The following is a 20352-nucleotide window of genomic DNA, read 5'->3' as shown; positions in this document are numbered from 1 at the left end:
TTGTGACTTATTTCAGAAGTAAAGTACAATAGTTCTGTGACTTACTTCATAAGTAAAATACAATAATTTTGTGTCCTATTTCAGAAGTAAAATGCGATAGATTTGAGACTTATTTCAGAAGAAAAATGCAATAGTTTTGCGACTTATCTCAGAAGAAATATGCAATAGTTTTGCGACTTATCTCAGAAGAAATATGCAATAGTTTTGCGACTTATTTCAGAAATAAAATACAACAGTTTTGTGACTTATTATTATGAAATACTATTCTGTATATTTAATACAGACATAGAATAGGTAAACTTTTAAAAAGATAAAAATGTAAGCATCATGACAAAAATTAGTACATGCAGATAACACAAATTGATAACATGGTGCATTCAATCTTTACATAATGTTTATATATATATAATATAGTAAAGATGACATTTATCTGTGGTTTTCAGCTAGGAAGTTATGGAGCTGAACTTACAGACAAGTTATGTATTGGAGACAGTATTCTGAATGCCTCCATGTTTGTATTATATGATGAATTTGTGTCAGAACTGAAGAAATATTCTACTGCTTTTGAAGATATGGTAGCTGCTGGTGGGTTTGAATACTGTGTCAAAAATGCCAGGTACATTAGATTATTAACCTTTAGTCTGCTGGTGGCAAACAGAATCTATCCATGTCAGCAGTACAGACCAAGATCAACCGGCATGACTGTGCCATCTGATCTTAGTGAGCACTGTTAGCAATTTACTCAGTAAATGTTTCGAATTATAACTTTTCTTTGTAAAATTGAAGATTTGTTTTTAACAGATTGAAAGATGGACATGTACATTTAAGATATTTAGTCTGGTATCGGTTCAGTTTGTTCTTTCATTCCTTTAGATTTATAATTTATATTTGTAGGAACAATATGAATAATGTTTAATGCAGATGTTGGATGTTAAAAATGTATTGTAATCATGTAGTTTAATAGTTGATTACCTCATCAATGTTTCAACAAAGTATACAAATTCAAATTTACACATTAGTAAAAACATCCCCACTCTATACAGAGTTTTTAAAGATCAAAGACATTGTGTTCATATTTTAATGCAATTCAAAAGAACAATATTTATATGATGAATGTTAGATTACCCCTTCTGACCTTCAAAGTCATAAAAAAATTTAAAATAATAATAAAACAAAGAATTCATTAGGTGGTTGTATAGTTCTAATCATACTTCTATTATTATTTGTATTTACAGTTCATTGTTTGAAGTATTACAAGAGTTTTACAAAGATTTACTGAAGTCCAACCAGATAGAGTCCAAGCCAAATCATGCCAACAAATTTAGAGAGATCATGTCTATACCTCTAAAACAGATCAAAGAAATGTCAGGGATCATCTTAAAATTCTCTGACCTGTTCAAAAAGGTGAAATGTTTATTTTTTTTTTTAAGAGATGTATTGAAAAAAAAAACACATTGTAACTTGTAGTGAAGTCTTATATTTTTAATTAAGTTAAGTATGGCACAATCCTTTAAGCATTTATGCAAGGATCTTTGGAAAATTGTTCCTAAATTTTAACTTCACTGTAAATGGCAATGTTATAGCATTTAGTAATCTATTATCTCGGTTTATTTACTTCATCATTCTTTTATTAAAACTATGCTCCTTGAATGACTTTTATTTATGAAGTAAAATTCAATAATTGGCTTATTACTCAATAATTTCCTAGAAATACTGACACAATTGACCAGTGAATCAATTATATTTTATTTTGCATAACCTGAAAAATATCTTTTGGCCTTTTCTGTTATTTTGTTAAATTTTTAGTGTAAGGGAGACAACTCATTTTTTGTAGAAACTGGACTTTTTACATATAGTACTGGCAGTTACATTTCCCTACTGTTTTATATTATTTCTAAATTTTTTTTTTTGGTTATCTACATATAATTTACATTTCATATTAGAAATATTTCCCTTAATACGAGTATATAATGACAATTCATATTTAAGTAACATATCAAACTATTAACATCACTCACCATGAAATATGTATTTATTTTTTCAGCAAAGTAAAGAATGTAACTTATTGTCTAGTGTACATTTAAATCTGGAACATTTTGTAAGGATGTCCCAGACTGCTATATCAGATGCTGATAATACTCGCATGTTCTGGGAGAGTTCTGCTACCAAAATATCTGTAAGTGTGAAAACTTATTTCATGGAATTTTGACAAACATAAAAATTCCAACAACAACACATATTTTGTCTTCAACATTTATTTTGCTTTTCTTTACAGTTAAAACTATAACAGAATACAATGTATGTGACGTCAAATAAATGACATAATACCATATTGCAACAAAATGAAACATAATATTTATATTTAAAAAATTGTAAAAATGTTTTAAAACATGTCATGCTTAAGGTTATTTGATATAAAAGTTCCCTATACTTGAAAAATATAAATTTTTGGTTAAATTTTTTGTTATTGTAGTATTGAGTAAGACGTTTACTATTTACAAATGTGTAATGTCAAAATTAGATACTTATTTTGCCATGTTAGATTAGTGGTACAGTATAATGGATTGAATGGGTTGTAGACAGGACTGATTTTGAGAATTTGGCCCTCTATAAGATGCAAGAGGCATTTTGTAGTACAAGTGGTATCTTGGTGTATTCTACCTATCTAAGGTATGCTGAATCCAATAAAGGTGGATACCAAATTGAAAAACTTGATCTTGACCATTGCAATGGCCATTTAAAATGACCACTAAAATGGCCGCCAAATTTCTTTATCATTAATGGATGATAGATCAAATAAAACTTTTACGGAAAGGAACAGCCTGAAATTTGTCACAAAGCAAGTTTAGGTAAAAACAAATTAGACACCAAAACAGAATTAAAAAAAAAAAACAATCCAATATGGCCGAAAAATCCAAGATGGCATACATTTTTCTATAGGATAAGATAATAGTAATAGAAGTAATATTAAAGATAGTATTGAAATTTTTAAGGCATTTAAACATATTTAGGGGTTTACGAAGCGAACACTACACTCTTTCCTGTCCTATCTGCTAGATTTTATCTGGCACTCTATGCAAGCATATAGAGTGGCTACTCAGATGCCTACTTATATTATATTTACAGCGTAAATATGTGTGAGGGTGTTAAAACGTGTGCATGCAAAATATACATTAATTAAAGGCACCTTTTTCTGAATACTCTTGGGTTTTGGTGTTCGTTTTTCTGTAATCGGTCATCGTCTTCCGGTCGTCGTCTTCGTTCTTTTGTTATTGGTTCTCGTCGCATTTCTCTGCTGTCAGATCTTCTGTTATTTGTCGTCACTTTCGTTCTTCTGTAATCGGTCCTCGTCTCAGTTATTTTGTTGTTAGATGTTCTGTTATCGGTCGTCGTCTTCGTTCTTCTGTTATCGGTCCTCGTCTCAGTTCTTTTGTTGTTAGATGTTCTGTTATCGGTCGTCGTCTTCGTTCTTCTGTTATCGGTCCTCGTCTCAGTTCTTTTGTTGTTAGATGTTCTGTTATCGGTGCTCGTCTTCGTTCTTCTCCGTTCTTTAATATTCTCTATTCTTCTGTAATCAGGCCTGGTCTCCGTTTTCTTGTTGTCATCGGTTTCCGTCCCTGTTATTGATCCCCGTCTTCATTCTTCTGTCATCTGTCTATGTTATTGTGTTATCAATCTGCGTCTCGTTGTCTTGTTGTCAGTTCTTCTGTTATCGGTTCTCGTCTTTGTTCTTCTCCGTTCTTCTGTCATCGGTTCTCGTCCCTTTTCTTCTTTAGTCAGTCCTGGTCTCCGTTTTTCATGTTGTCATCAAGTTCTATGTTATTTTGTTATCGGTCCTCGTCCTATTTTTCTGTTATCAATCTTCGTCTGCTCCCGTCTCTGTTCTCGACCCCCCTTTCTCTGTTCTTCTGTTAGCGGTCCTCGTCTCCGTTCGCTTGTTGTCAGTTCTTGTCTCCGTTCTTCTTTTTGTTAACGGTCTTATCAGGTAATGCTGTAATGTCGGTCGTCGTCTTCGGTCTTGTACTTTCGGTACTTGTTTCCTGCTCCGTTAAGGTCTTCTCTTATTTCTATCGTTGCCGTCATTATGTGTCTATGTCCTGGTTTTTGCAGTCTTGTAGTCATTTATTCGTTTAGTGGAGTAGCGGGGGATCGAACTCACGACCCCTTGATTTGTAGGCAGACAGTGTTACCACTGCACCATTGCGCCCGCTCTGAATAATAACCATTTTTGAAAATCCTTTATACATAAAATACTATTTCAATGGCTAACAAAAGGTGTATTACAATTATATTTTAACACCTCTACTATGTAGCCAACCCACGTGACTTTTATATATGGTCTCCATTTTTTACAAGTAATATTTGTATAGATAACTTTGCTATTACTTTAAGATATCCTAGAAATTTATTGGAGGGTACCCGGAATGATGTCATAATCTTTTTGTAGAATTTTCTCCAAACCGTGACTGAATTCCAAAATTTTCGAGAGCTGCCACACGTAACAATCTCCCGGTTTCAGACATTTTATGACTCGATGAATATATGGTGTTGTTATTGTTGTTGTTGTTATAACTTTAAATTTCAAATTAAATAGTCACTTATTTTTAAACAAGATGGTAAACTTAAATATGCCCAAATGTCACCAACAGCAGTTTTGCATGTGGAAGGAATGTATTTCTCAGACTGTAAAAATGAAACAAACAAAAAATTAAGAGACGATATTTTGTGATTGGTAATTTAGATGAATAGAAGTAAGTTTTCTTCTTTTTATTACTTTTGACATTTAAGTTATTTATCAATTTCAACTTTGCTTTTCTCGAAACAGCCTGACATTGTCAGAATTGTCAGCAAAAATAAAATTGAGGTACCACATGGGGAAAATCTTAAGAAAGTAATTTCGTCATTGAAAAGTGTGAAATTATATTTTAATAATTTTCACTGTGAATTTATCAAATATAATTTTCACGGATAAATCAGTAATCCACTGAAAAGCATAAAATAAAAAAAAACCTGCTCATACCTGCTAAAAATGTAAACATTGTTACTTCCGCAGTAGCACAGCCGGTTAAGTGATTGACTGATGTGTGAGAGGTCTATGGTTCGATTCCTACTGTTGCCATTTTTAAAGACCTGGTTTTTTTTTGTTATTTTTTAGTGGTGGGGGCGCAATATATATTTTAAAACACTTGTCTCGGTTTGTGTTGTGTTTATGGCATTGAAATGACACTTTTTTGACATTTCAAAATAATTTTTAAATACTCATTTTAAACCATAAATACCATAATAACTGCAAAATATATGAAAACAAAATGAACAACTTAAAAAAAATCATAGCTACAAATAATGTTGAAAATTACGGAACACCTGAAGTGACATTTTCCAAACTTTCTCCCGGAATTGAATTCGTTTTTACGAGATAATAACTCCCAATTAGAAATATTATTTCGTTTTAACGAAATATAAAATCTTAATTACGAAAATATTGATTCGTTATTTCGAAATATTATTTCGTTATTACAAAATATTAATTTGTTATTGCGAAATATTTAAAACAGTAAATATAGTATAAAACAGTACTGTACATGTAATATACTGTTAATTGAGCCATTAGGCTTACATTCGCTATATTTGGTGGCCAATCTCATTAAAATCTGATCATATTGAATAATCATTTGATTTTGACAATAATAATTAATTGCATCATATTGTATCATAGTTTTAATGACCTATTTTAGTATTTTTAAGCGACCATTTTGAATTGACCTTTTGGAGGTCAAGGTCAATTTTATTTTCTTGGTATCCACCCTCATCGTCTTCAGCATACCCATATTAGGTTAAAACACTCAAGATATTACTTGTACTATAAAATGCCTCTAGCATTCATATTTTCTTAAAATCAGTCCTGTCTATTGTCAACTTTCCTTCTTTCAGATTTTAATTTATATTAGAATAAAAAATTAGTCAAGAAACAGAGCAAGCTGAATTATATATAACTATTGATGTTATTTATAAATTTATGTTTTATTTACAAATATCAGGAAAGTTTGAAGAGTCCAGCCAGAAGGTTAATTAAGGAGAGCAGATCTTGTCCTCTATCACTGATTAATGCTGGCAGATTTTCTACACATGTATTCTATCTCTTCAATGATTTATTCATTCATGCACAGGTAAGTTAATATATTTGTTGTGTAGGGCATATAATGTGGATACTTTTATTCAGCTGTTACTACTTAAGGGTAGGTTTTCCCTCGTCAGTCCATCCTGCTGTTTCATGTCCGTCAGTAGACTGACAATATGGTGAAATGTGGGGCCATCCCTGTCCTGACACAACGATTTAAAACAGTTAAATCTTAAAGATGATTTTACAAATATACAGGGAGTCTTTGTGACCAAGTTGTTAGTGTTGTTAACTTTAAATCATTTGCCCTCTCCACTGTGGACTCAAATATCCTGCAATGGACTTGAGATTTTTTCATGTCAGGAAGCTTTTTAACTGACATAAGGTCAGTGATTCTACTCAAATGCTGGCTTGTTTAATATTAATGCATGGAGGGGCACTGATGTCTTTCTTCACCAATTAAGTTTGAAAGTTGCCATTTGACCTCTACTCAGTGTTTTGTCCCACAACAACCCCCAAAAAGTGGGAAAGAAGTTAATGAAAGTTTAATACATGTATTATTAATATGCTTGAGTTTGAGTTTGATTTGAGTTTCTACTTGGCTGTAGTCTTAGAGTTGTTTCATTTTCATACTAATAGGTTAGTAGGTCTATTTGTCAAGAAAACATATTAATAATGGTCAGGAACATAAATTTATTGAGATATATTTGTGTTTTTCTTCACATAAGATTATGTTACAATGTTTACCATATATCATAAATAGACTCACTATATATGAATCAGATATAGTTATGAATTTAATGTTACAGTACTCAGCCTACCAGTCATATCCTCTAGAGACAGTTTGGATTGATTTACCTTCCTCTGACTCCTCCAGCCAGCAGTAAGTAACTATACTTGTCTATATCTACATCATACATTGTTCTCAATATGGACTGATTTGATTAAAATTGAAAAAGTTACTAGGTTACTTTTTAGCCCTCAGTGACTCAAAGATTAAGAGCAATTACTTCAAAATAAAAGCTGTCAATAGCAGAAGTTGTGTGTACCGTTAGGTATATTGGATATTTTTTTAAGTAGATGGTATCCATCGACCTTGTTTAAATTCAAGGATTTCACCTAGGGTTCACTGTTGTGCCTGAAATAATGTAGGCTAGATATTTGGGGTCCTCCTACTCCAGTATTAGATTTGAAGTATCAGTATTGATGAACAAATAGAAATAATAAAAAAGGAACATTATATATACTTTATTGGTATATGATTCTCTTCTATGTATCATATGGGATACAATATACGAGTAAGTATATCACATTTACTTTGAAATGAGAGACATTTTTATGATTTATGATTAGTTTTGGTTTGAAATATTGTTATTTGTGTCATCAATATTATTACGAAAAAGATAATTTAGGAAAATAATTACTTTTCAAAAGAATAGCAAAAATTACATTTTTGTTAAGAGCTTAATAATTACGATAATGTTCCAGCCTGTATTGTATATTGCAGGAATGTTATAACTGTCACGACACCTGAAGATGTACTCACTTTGACCACACCCACTTCACAGATTAAGGTAAATGTTTATTTTACTGACATTCTTGGTTAAGAGAATGGGGTGAAAAATTTGCAAAATTCAGTTTTGTCATCTTTTATAATTAAAAAATATACATTGGAGAAAATGCCTTTGAAACACTGCAAAATTTTATGGAGGGCGTTCGTTGCCAAAATTCCAGACATGTAAAGTGTTCCTTTTTAAATTGACTTTTGAAAATGCGAACTTGTATGCCTACCATTTTTTATTGTACCCGTGCATTGCACATAATATGCCTCTTAATTCAATCTTTTAATTGAAGATTCCCGCCTTTATATAACAAGTTTACATATATATCGTAACAACTGACCTAACATCTAAAACGACAACAAATTTACAAGTTTTTATCTTCCATTGCATGCAATACATATGCATGTTTGCACACTTATATATCTGAAATATACAAATGAAATGTAAATCTTAAATACAGAAAATAGAGTTTAAGAAAACGTGTTACCAGTTGTAGAACTACAAGAGTACGTTAACACAGTAACATGTTTAAGATGACAAAAGTAGATTCACAGAGTTAAACGATTTTAAGTCAAGCATAACGCTCCGCCCCTCTCGGAGTATTTACGAACTTCTATTGCGGACAGGTATAAAACGGCGCCCCTCCCATATTTCTAAATAAAACTGAAGGACAACATACGGCATTTTTCATAACATATATTTGTTTATTTATTACAAAAGTTTTGTCACTAGCAACATCACTTGAAAATTGCTGATTTTACCATTTATGATGAAAATAACTTATGCATTAACTTATTATTTAACATCGTGTTACAAATTATTTATCATTTTAGTGATTAGCCTGTCCGTGCTCTGCCTAGTGCCCTGTCCTATGTTTTGTTTGGGGTCCGCCTGGGTTCCTTGCCACTTGTTCTTGTTGCTTGGTCATATGGGGTTGCGTTCATTGAGCGCCGCCTTTCCTTGTTTATCTTATTTATCATATATTCCTGAGAAACATCGGCGATTTGGAAATTTTTAAGGGAAACAATGACCAACTTCAAGGGAGTAATTTTATTGATAATCTAAAAACCATCCAATACTTTTATTGGTATCATTGAAAAATGTGTTGGCACAAATTTCATTTTCAACAAAAACTATGCAAGTATTTGCAAAAATAGGATTTTAAAGCGGCCACCGAGATTTCCTTTCCGAAATCAAGAAAATACTTATCCGTAGCACATATGTACAATCTTTAATAAGGTATTTTCAGTATGAATTAAAACTTTTTGTACTTGTTCATTATCCCTCATGTACAGACTCAAGCAGACCGAGTCTGCAATTCTTATGTAATTTTGTTGTGATTAATGCTTCAGAGGGATCACTTTTTTCCAGATTTTTATACTTCACAACAGCAGGTGTCAATTGCCTTGTGGCAGCTATAAAAAGTTGCCCCGTACTTCACTTCATTGTTGTTATATTTTTCTGGTCCTTCGGGATCATTGATGCCAGCGCTATTAAGTTTTGAGAATTGAGTACCGTTCAAGCCGGTGCTAGGAGGCGTGAGGGATGTTGCACTTGTTCATTATCCCTCATGTACAGACTCAATCAAACCGAGTCTGCAATTCTTATGTAATTTTGTTGTGATTAAAGCTTCCGAGGGATCACTTTGTTTCCAGATTTTAATATACTTGGACAAAGCTTATGGTCTTAACTTTCAGTCACTATTCATTTTCATTTTTGAATAAAGTATCTAAAGGAAGCGACGTGATTTTTTCCCGAATATATAAGTGTGGTTTTAAGAGAGAAAAAATAAACAACGATAAGTTTGAAACAAAATTTTTAATACTTCTACGTAATTAATTTTCATTTTTAAGGCATCACTAGAAAGTTCATAAAGGATTCTTTTACTTGAGTCTAAAATTATCAAAAGTGACCAAGAAATAAAAAAAATAAGTAGGGGGTGCCATTTTTCTCTTAACTGAATTTCAGACTGTGTTTTGTTTTTTTACTTGGGGAACATGCTGTTTTTCATGGTATGGCACTTACGTGTCACATTGAAGGTTCCATGATAATCGCCATATTAACACATCTGTGGATGTTTTGTACCAGTTCATGTTGAATATTGCTTTAGCCGGTGCTAGGGGGCGTGGACGGTAACTTGCTCTTTCCATTACCGTCCATGAACAGGCTCAATCAAACCGAGCCTGCAACATTCTCAATTTTGTCGTGTTGAGCGTTCTTTAGGGATTCTTATTTTCTCTATTTTACAGAAAGTAACATGATAAACTTTTAAACGAAAAGTTAATTCATTTTGATTTAATTCATTTTTATTTTTAGGCTTTATATAATTATATACATGTATCATAAATTGTATGAAGCACACTTTAATTTCAATAAAAATTATCAAAATTGATTACGAAATAAAAGAAAGGTTTGGAGGGAACGCCGTGTTTTTCTTACCAATTCGAGAGTAAAATAAACAAAAATTCCAATACATCTATTTAATTCGTTTTTATTTCCGAGGCACTCATAGAAAGCTTATGGAGTAATCTTTCATTTGATACCAAAAATATTTGACTTTTTATAGAAATAAAAAAAGTTAGAATGGACGCCGCGTTTTCCTTCACTTTATTGAGAAATAGGAGAGAGGCGACGGGTATTATACCTGTCCGTACATTTCTGTAATAGAAGATCGTAAATACTCCGAGAGGGGCGGGGCGTCATGCATGACTTAAAATCGTTTAACTTTGTGAATGTACTTTTATCATTTTAAACATGTTACTGTGTAAACGTACTGTTGTAGTTCTACGACTGGAAACACGTTTTATTAAAATATATTTTCTGTATTCGAGTTTTACATTTCATTTGTATTTTTCAGGTACAGATATATATCTACAAGTGTGTTAACATGCTTATGTATTATATGCAATGGAAGATACGAACTTGTAAATTTGTTGTTGTTCTCCATGTTAGGTCAGTTGTTAAGATTTAGATGTAAACTTGTGATTTAAAAGCGGGTGTCTTCAATTAAGATTGGATTAAGAGGCATATCATTTGCTGTGCACGAATACAATCTAAAATGCTAGACATACATGTTCGCATTTTCAAAAGTAGTTTTCCAAAGGAACACATTACATGTCTGGAATTTTGACAACGATCGCCCTCCATAAAATTTAGGTAAAATAAAACAATTTATGTAAGATGAAAACAGCATGGTTTTACAACAATGGTATGGGAAAAAAAAACAACACAATGTGAAATGTTCCTGTTTCAGACAGAATGGGTTGTAGCATTTAACACTGCTATAAACAAAGTTCTAGCGAGCCAGAAGTCTGTGAACAGACAGAATAGTGGTGAGCGTGTACATACACCAGTTATCAGGCTAGCTCGTCACACCTTTACTAAACATGCTCTATACAGGGATGGAAACTATAGAGGGTACTGGTTAAATGGGAAAGTTCATGGATCGTAAGTCAAATATTTTTTTAGCGTAGGTACCTAGTACAGTATATGATTATCATTATTATGAGTGTAATTTCAATACCTTCACATGTATATTTAGATTTTTGTACAGAAAATTGCAAATTTCAGTTTGGGTTCTATTTTTCAACAGTATATGTATTTAAGTAAAATGATAATTTGTCTGTACCTTATTAGAATTTTCTGAGTGACTTTGACATTTTATTTTCAATCAAACCATGGAAGTACTTGTATCCTTCATCAGACTACATATATCTAATACAATGACAGTACCACTAACAAGCGGGCTAGAAATTGTTACATATTATGTTGCCCCACTAACAAAGAATTTTCTTGTTAATTTAAAGACCAAATAAAATGTGTATTTTAGTACTTTAAACTAGGAAGTGGGAATCGGGTATACTATTCAAACTGTCATTATCATATTTATTTATTTGCTTCAGTGGATTAATGAAATGGCCAGATGGGAGAAAATACAGAGGTAAATTCAAGCATGGAAGCATTACTGGGTATGTTTGTTTTTCAATAAACAACTGTTGTTCTTACATATTCTGTGTTACTATGTTCCATTAATGGTATTCTTTATGTTCTACAATTAGGTTTGCTGAAATCTTTGAAAAAGCTGTAAAACAGAAAATGGTTAAAAGAAGTGATATCCTTGATCTATTTAGTGGCACTTTTATGAAAGACACACTTTTTTACCTGAACAATTTGAAACATTTCTTCTCTCACTTTAATATTAAGTGGTAATTCTTTTGTCTTGAAACTGTCGTGGCTAGATAGGTTTTAGCTCATAAAACACTTAACAGTATTGTCAAGGTCTGAATTGTAAATATTACAGTCTAATATTTGATACAATTTAGAAGGGAGTTCCTATAATAAAATAGGTACTTATTTATTTATTTTCCTTTAAATTGAAATATTTTTTTTTTTTATTGATGAGTTATTTATCATTGTTGTTTATAGGACAGGTAAGATGGTTGTACCGAGGGACAATGATACAGAGGAAGTCCAGGAAGGTGTGTGGAAAGATGGAAAACTTCATGGACATGGAAAAATCAAGTATGATTGATATTTAGGATTATTATATTGCAAAATATATAAATATTACTTTATATTGGATCTGCTTTTAAGATGTTTTACCTGATAAAAAACTAAATTTTGTTTATTATATCAGTTATTTCATTAATTAGATAAATTAATTTGAATAATTAATGTCTGGTGAAGGGTACATATTTTGTGAAAACATATTAATAAATACAATAAAAATGTAAATTTCAGATACAGTAGTGGGGACTTGTACGACGGTTATTTTAAAGATGCTATGAGACACGGACATGGGGTGTTTAGGAAGGGCAAATATTTAAACAGTGCCTCGTTTGTGTATGTGGGAGAGTGGCTGTTTGATAAAAAACATGGTTATGGTGTCATGGATGATATACTGAAAGGTAATTATTTGTTACTCTAGATGTTGCTATTTTATATGCTTGATGACCATCATTGTTTGTTTACCAGCAATTGTAGAGAGCATATGGTGACTTTCCAGCTGTACTGGTGGAGGAATACCACAGATGCCCCTTGATGTATGATTGGAACTAACAGCTTTCTGCAAGCTTGCTGGATAGCTTCCTGTCATGAAAGAGTCAAATGTTTCCTACTGGATTTGAAGTCACAGCTATTATGAGCTAGTGATTTTAAGTCAGGGACCTTGACCACTTGATTCTGGAGGCCCCTTGATGACTTTCATAACTGTTTTGAAAAGCTACATGTATATATTGTATTTGCTTTACTATAAACATTTGTATGGAGTGAGCATCCGAAATAAATATGCACAAGCATCAATATAATAAATGTATTAATTGTTATTACAGGAGAGAAGTATATGGGTATGTGGCAGGAAGACAGTCGTCATGGAGATGGCGTGGTTGTTACACTAGATGGCATGTACTTTGAGGGAAACTTTCAACATGATAAATTAACTGTAAGCATACTTTGTTTCATATAGACAAAATAGTGCCAAAATGTTTTTATTTAATTTGTATAATAATGTAAAGTTTGACGTTTGTTTCTGCGTTTGTCTGGAAGAAACGTTGTTTTTTTTTATATTACATCTCAACTTCAGTTCGAACACATCTATGGATGTTTCAATATTCCAAATTTTACTATTTCATGTTGAATGTTTAATACTGCTTAAGTCGTTGCTAGGAGGTGTGAACAGTAACTAGCACTTTCCATTACCATTCATGAACAGACTCAATCAAAGCGAGCCTGCAATATTTTCAATTTTGTAGTTTTGTGCGTTTTTTTAGGGATTTTATTTCTGTCTATTTCATTCCTTATCATTAAGAAATTGCAAAATGACTTATTTGTGTGAAAGGTTATTGGAAGTAGCCCATTTAAACTAAAAAACATTTTATATATGAATATGTTTCAAGGACATTTTTTTGGACAAATATGTCTTGTTGTTTTGTTTGTACAGTAACTTGTATATATTTTCATTGGTTGTTTGTTAAAATGACAGGAATTTACTGATATATAAACATGTTAATATATGTGTATATAACAGGGTAATGGACTGATGTTAACAGATGATAACATGTTGATATATATATAACAGGGTAATGGACTGATGTTAACAGATGATAACATGTTGATATGTATATAACAGGGTAATGGACTGATGTTAACAGATGATAACATGTTGATATATATATGACAGGGTAATGGACTGATGTTAACAGATGATAACATGTTGATATATATATGACAGGGTAATGGACTGATGTTAACAGATGATAACATGTTGATATATATATGACAGGGTAATGGACTGATGTTAACAGATGATAACATGTTAATGTGTATATAACAGGGTAATGGACTGATGTTAACAGATGATAACATGTTAATATATATGTATATGACAGGGTAATGGACTGATGTTAACAGATGATAACAGTTGTTATGAAGGAGAGTTTGCAGGCATTACCATGCTACAGGGAAAGGTTAGTTATAAATCATAAATCAGCAGTAAACATATTATGTACATATTTGTTTAAAGACAACTTAGTCTAGTATCAACTTTGTTAGACTGCAAAATTAAATCTTCACTCAGAAAGTTATCGTAAGTTATAAATTGATTGTAGAGGAAAGGTTTATATTTTGTTAGTTTGGATGACAAAATTTAGTAAATGATATGACTTGTTATCAAAAGCATTTTGATATGCAGATACGTTTTTAACAGAATATGACATGCATTGTGAAAATTATACAGTAAAATAGATATTTTGCGTGATAATTTTTTCCTTATCTAAAGTAAAAGAGGGAAACTGAAAAACAAATTGCGACCATCATCTGTATTTTAAAATAACACTTTGTGATACACATGTGTTAAAATCTGATCTTCCATATTAAATACTATTATTTAATGATTTCAACTATGTGTGCTTGAACTTTAGTTTGAGACTCTCCCTTACTTAGAAGAAAACAATATGAAAATTAAGTTTATAAAGTTGCTAATTTATCTTGCAAAATTTGCAAGATACAGAAAAAAACCTTATATGGTAAGTCTTTTTATCTTAAAGGCTGAATGTATGACAAGTACTTGTTAAATATACATTGTGTTTTATGGAGAACTTTTGTTATTTATAAGATCTATATATTTCCAGGGATGTCTAACATTTCCCAGTGGAGATAAAATAGAGGGTACTTTTAGTGGAACGTGGAATCAAGGTCTTAAAATATCTGGAACATTCCATAAAACACCTCTTACAGCATCAATGTCAATGAAACATTCCTGGCATAGAGTTACTCTAGAGTCTGTTTCCAGGTAGGTATTAGGCTAAATAAGATTTTCTGACATGACTTGAAATATTTTATCAAGATTTGTGTACCATTTGATGGATGTATGCACCAAAACCTTGGGTACAAAATTTCAAAACTTTTGCTCCCTCTCTTTTTAGCTCACCTGTCACATAGTGACAGGGTGAGCTTTTGTGATCGCTTTTCGTCAGGCGTCCGTCCGTCGTCCGTCCGTCGTCCGTCGTCTGTAAACTTTTACTTTAAATGACATCTCCTCATAAACCACTAAGCCAATTTCATCCAAACTTCACAGGAATGTTCCTTTGGTTATCACCTTTGAAAATTGTTCAAAGAATTTAATTCCATGCAGAACTCTGGTTGCCATGGCAACCAAAAGAAAAAACTTTAAATATCTTTTTCTAAAAAACCCAAAGAGCTAGAGCTTAGATATTTTGCATGAAACATCTTCTAGTGAGTGTCTACCAAGTTTGTTCAAATAAAAGCCCTGGGGTCAAAATTGGCCCCGCCCCAGGGGGTCATTGATTTTCCCTATATGCATATAGTAAAAACTTAAAAAACTTCTTTTAAAGAACCCAAAGAGCTAGAGCTAAGATATTTAGCATGAAACATGTTCTAATGGATGTCTACTTAGTTTGTTCAAATAAAAGCCCTGGGGTCAAAATTGGCCCCACCCCGGGGGTCATTGATTTTCCTTTTATGTGTATAGCAAAAAGTTAAAAAATCTTTTTTGAAAAAAACAAAAACAAATAGCTAAGGTTTAGATACTAAGCATGAAACATCTTCTAGTGAATGTATACCAAGTTTGTTCAAATAAAAGCCCTGGGGTCAAAATTGGCCCGCCCCGGGGGTCATTCATTTTCCTTATATGTGTATAACAAAAACTTAAAAAAATCTTCTTAACACTTAAATAGCTAGAGTTTAGATATTAAGCAAGAAGCATTTTCTAGTGAGTGTCTACAACGTTTGTTCAAATAAAAGCCCTGGGGTCAAAATTGGCCCCGCCCCGGGGGACATTGATTTTCCTTATATGTGTATAGCAAAAACTTAAAAATCTTCTTTGAAAAAACCCGAATAGCTAGAGTTTAGATATTAAGCATGAAACATTTGCTAGTAAGTGTCTACAATGATTGTTCAAATAAAAGCCCTGGGGTCAAAACTGGCCCTGCCCCAGGTGTGTCATTGTTTTAAACTATATGTGTAAAGAAAAAACTTAAAAAAATCTTCTTTAAAAAAACCCAACGAGCTAAACCTTAGATGTTTAGCATGAAACATTTTCTAATGGGTGTCTACCAAGTTTGTTCAAATAAAAGCCCTGGAGTTTAAACTGGCCCCGCTCCGGGGGCCTATATACAGGTGAGCGACTTCAGGGCCTTGTTCCAATATAGTAATTTGAATTGTGTAAAATGACCAAAAATGAAAAGTTTTTAACATGTTAACTTAAACTTAAAGATGAAACAAAAAGTTGATTTGCAGTTTTCAATAAAATTCTAAGTGTATTTATCTATTTTCCATTTTAAGTTCACCAGTTGATCTATGTCAGAAATTCAAATTTCATATTTTTAAGCTTCTTTGGCATGAGAATAATAAGTGAATTTTTAACTCTAAACCAAATTTCCTTTGATATGTTAAAGTAGCAAACCAAGGTCATGCTTCAACTCTCAACATTATATTAGATCATTTAACATAATGATGTACCCTCTACTGCTTTTTGCTACTTTATTATGGGTAAACTTATTTTGAATTTTTTTAAATCAGTTGAATTTAGGTTTTAAATCTTTTGAACTTAGTGCTAAAATTAAATTTAAATCGCAGCTTGTATGGAAAGTTATGTGTGAAACCAGACAGGAAATGGGAGGAGATTTTCTACCAGTGTTACACTAGTCTACATTATAGTGGAGAAGGGGAACCAAATACACATAAAGCTTGGGACCAGGTTGTCACATGCATTGTTAATGGGAAACAACGATTGAAAGAAAGAGATAAAAGGTATCCAAAATATAAGGTCAATATTAGGAAGATTTAGTCAGATGGTTAGAGGTAAACTTTTTGCGGGCTTAAAAAATCAAGATGTTTGAAGAAATATCTGAAAATGTAATATGAATTTTAAAAAATATTTGTTTTGGTTTGGTTTTGTGTCACCAACATGGTATAGGTCATATGGCAACTTTCCAGCTTTACTGGTAGAGGAAGACTGAGGTGTTCTTCCATGCATTATTTCAGTTGTGAGTGGGCACCTGATTAGAACCACCAATTCTATGTAAGCTGGTTAGATTTTCCTCACATGAAATAATACAAAGTCCCTGTCAGGATTTGAACCCTTAGCAGTGACCTGAGAATGGTTTGAAGTCAACGATAGATGCTCCAAGTAATATGAAATAGTCCTGGAAAGGGAAAAGTTCATGTTAATTGGTATTCTTAAAAAGCAACAAAGCATACTTGGGAATGTTTTTACTGTATTTTACTAGTTGATGTTATCATTTTTTAAATTTTCATTCTGTTACAAAAAAGGATCTTAATGTGATATTTTACAGTATTATGTCATCCAGACAGAAATTGGAATTGAAGAATTTAGAACAGCTTGAGAAGGTCCCAGCACACAATGTACCCATTCTTACAATAGAACATTACAAACAAACTGTACAATACTTAGTCAAGGTAATTTTTTTTGTTCCAAGGTGGATTTTCAGGCTCAATAGTATTGTCAATTATAGGTAAGGTTACTTGTAAAGGTTAATAGTTAAATTTTTTATTACATTATTTCTTTTGTGTTACTTTTATGTTTTATTTATTTTTAAGATATTGAGCCAATCGGATTAGTTTTTTAAAAATTATTGATAGTCAATGTACAGGTGTACAGTTAAGCATAAAGATGTCATACTTTCTATAAGTAATAATTTATTCACTTTATCGTTCTTGATACATTAATTTGTAAACAAAATACTGACATAATTTTTTCATTGTGGTAGAGTTTTGAGACTATAGCTCATCCACTAGGAAAGCTGATGGAAGAGTTGGTTGACGTATTTAGGGCGGCATACATCGGGATAGGAGCTCATCCACGACTACTTTTCCATGCTATACAGGAATTACAGTCATATACAAAGAAAATCTATAGAGTTGTTAGGTATGAAGACATTTTGTTTTAGCGTCATGATTATTTATAATAAAAAGATTATTTGAACCTTTTAGGAGTGGTGTCATGAAACTATTCTTTAGGTTGGGTTATAGAACTAATCTATACTTGTGACAGGCATGTTGAAATAAAGATATGACCCTAGTTAATCTCAAACTCTCTATAATCTCTAAGCTAAGATAAAGATATTACAATGTATCTCCTGTTGGGATTTCCCTCCTTGTTTTAAAAATGTGGTTGAATTAAGTATGTATCAACTGGTAAACATACATTTTATATACAAGTTTTATGCAGTTAATCATGACTTATTTATATACAAGAGTTACCTAGTAAATGATTAATTATTATCATTATGTACATAGTCTATTGGATGGACATCTGAAGTTCTATTCAACTGTAATCCTTTATTATGTTCTGTAAGTATAATGTACGAGGGTTGTCCCAAAATGTCGTAGACTACATTATTTTCTCTTCAACCTGACGTCATAACTTAATAAAATTTACCAGATATCTTCCTTGGTCATTTGTTAATTTACCTTCTTAAAGTAAATAGCCAATATATAAGGTAACGCTTTTTATCAGGGTTTTATATTAAACAGTACAACATACCCGGAGCACGATAAAATATTAGTTAGTGTTGCGAGCATGCTTCTTAAAAACATGCCTTTAACTTCCAGCATAATAATAATTATGGGAAATACATTCCTGTGGAACGACGTCATTCATTTTTACGTCATATCACCAACAGACGTTTATGTAACGCTACTTTGAAAAAATCTGTAGCATAATATGTAACAGCAATGCTATTTTGAAAATTCCCAAAATGGTGACGTCAGATGAAAATGCGGCGCAGCGCGATGTCATTGAATACTGTGTTCAGTTCAAGAAGCGTCCAGCATTAACTGACAACATGAAGAACATTATATTTTATCAAGATAATGCACTTTGCCATAGATCTCAGGAGCCACAGCTTGAAAATGATGTGATATGTTTTTAGAGACTTCCATACGCCCTTAGACTTTGCAGTGTTTTCTTATGTGAAATCACAATTACGAGGTCACCCTGAGGTTCGAAAATTTCAGGGTACTAAGCAAGGAAACTCGACGAGTGTTGAGAACATTAAAGTAGGACTATTTTGAAAATGGTTATGATAAATGGGTCGCCCGACACCTACGGTGGATCGAGAAACACGGAGAACACTTTGAAAACATTTTTTTAAATCTTGTAACGTCATGACGTTTATGACGGCGTGCGCCGGGTATGTATAGGTAGCATTCTTTAAATTTTAATAACTTGGTCATTTTTTGAGGTATTTTGATTTTATTTCGCATAGACACACATAAAAGGTGTATTGACTTTTCCATAGCTTGACGACTCTATTGTTTTATAATTGATTGAGTAACAGACTTTGTCTACGATATTTTGGGACAACCCTCGTACATGAGACAAGTGCTGTGATGAATAACATATAGATAAATGTTTTAAATGTGGAAAGGCAGCCATCACTAACTAGTCTATTATTGGTTTTAAATACAAACTGACAAAATATTTATCATGTTGCTAAAAGACATTAGGCTTTTAAAATATTGAAATTATACCTTAAAGCTAAGAAACGTAAATGAAAGCACAAACTGTCAATAGCACTGCATTCTCACAGTTGTTTTGCTGGAAGAAACCATATTTATGATTACAGATATTGACTCTTATAAAGTATATTTCTAGTTATACTGGAATGCCATTTCATTTACCTAGATATGTTTGTGTTACAGAATATTGTTTCCAGAGTTACCAGAGAAGGGAGATCCTACCCATATATACCTAGAGAAACAGAGGCGAGCTAGTACCCCTATCAGAGAGAATATGGGCTTTATACAGAGACAAATATCAGAGGTGGATGAGGAAACAACCAAGTGAGTCAAACGATCACTTCATTCGCAAAAAGATGTGATGTTTTACTTTAAGTACAAATTTGAGTCACCTTGATGTGGCATAAGAGAAGATTGTCCCTATTTCTACAGCCGTTTGTGTGTCCATCTGTTTGTCTATCTACCACACTCGTTAAGATTCATAGGTCAAGTGAAGTCAAATTATTTATTTCACTTATTCCATATATAAACTTGACACAACTTGTTGACAAACATGAATAAAAGTGCTTTGAGGCTCAAATAGCAGTTAAGTTATACAAGAAAATGTTATACATGTACTATAAATGTAACTGAAAAGTACATGTATTAAAGTATTTAACATTAAACATGATG

The 20352-nt window shown here is 32.2% G+C and overlaps 1 protein-coding gene across 1 annotated transcript in view; it reads left to right on the top strand.

Annotated features, from left to right (window-relative positions):
• The window catches only part of LOC132719247 (alsin-like), a 62250-nt gene that overhangs the window by 34132 nt on the left and 7766 nt on the right, over window positions 1-20352 (top strand). The window contains exons 11-27 of the mRNA XM_060703006.1: window positions 444-616; window positions 1236-1404; window positions 2045-2176; window positions 6039-6167; window positions 6928-7001; window positions 7626-7692; window positions 10934-11127; window positions 11583-11648; window positions 12106-12201; window positions 12421-12587; window positions 13011-13120; window positions 14067-14144; window positions 14808-14968; window positions 16774-16947; window positions 17493-17616; window positions 17928-18085; window positions 19864-20004. Coding sequence (XP_060558989.1) covers window positions 444-616; window positions 1236-1404; window positions 2045-2176; window positions 6039-6167; window positions 6928-7001; window positions 7626-7692; window positions 10934-11127; window positions 11583-11648; window positions 12106-12201; window positions 12421-12587; window positions 13011-13120; window positions 14067-14144; window positions 14808-14968; window positions 16774-16947; window positions 17493-17616; window positions 17928-18085; window positions 19864-20004 — 2213 coding nt within the window. The remainder of the gene's footprint in view (window positions 1-443; window positions 617-1235; window positions 1405-2044; window positions 2177-6038; window positions 6168-6927; window positions 7002-7625; window positions 7693-10933; window positions 11128-11582; window positions 11649-12105; window positions 12202-12420; window positions 12588-13010; window positions 13121-14066; window positions 14145-14807; window positions 14969-16773; window positions 16948-17492; window positions 17617-17927; window positions 18086-19863; window positions 20005-20352) is intronic.

The sequence above is a fragment of the Ruditapes philippinarum genome, unplaced genomic scaffold (assembly GCF_026571515.1).
Source record: "Ruditapes philippinarum isolate M1 unplaced genomic scaffold, ASM2657151v2 ctg1946_1_1_1_1, whole genome shotgun sequence".
Classification (NCBI taxonomy): Eukaryota; Metazoa; Mollusca; class Bivalvia; order Venerida; family Veneridae; genus Ruditapes; species Ruditapes philippinarum.
This window is presented reverse-complemented; position numbering and strand designations above follow the sequence as displayed.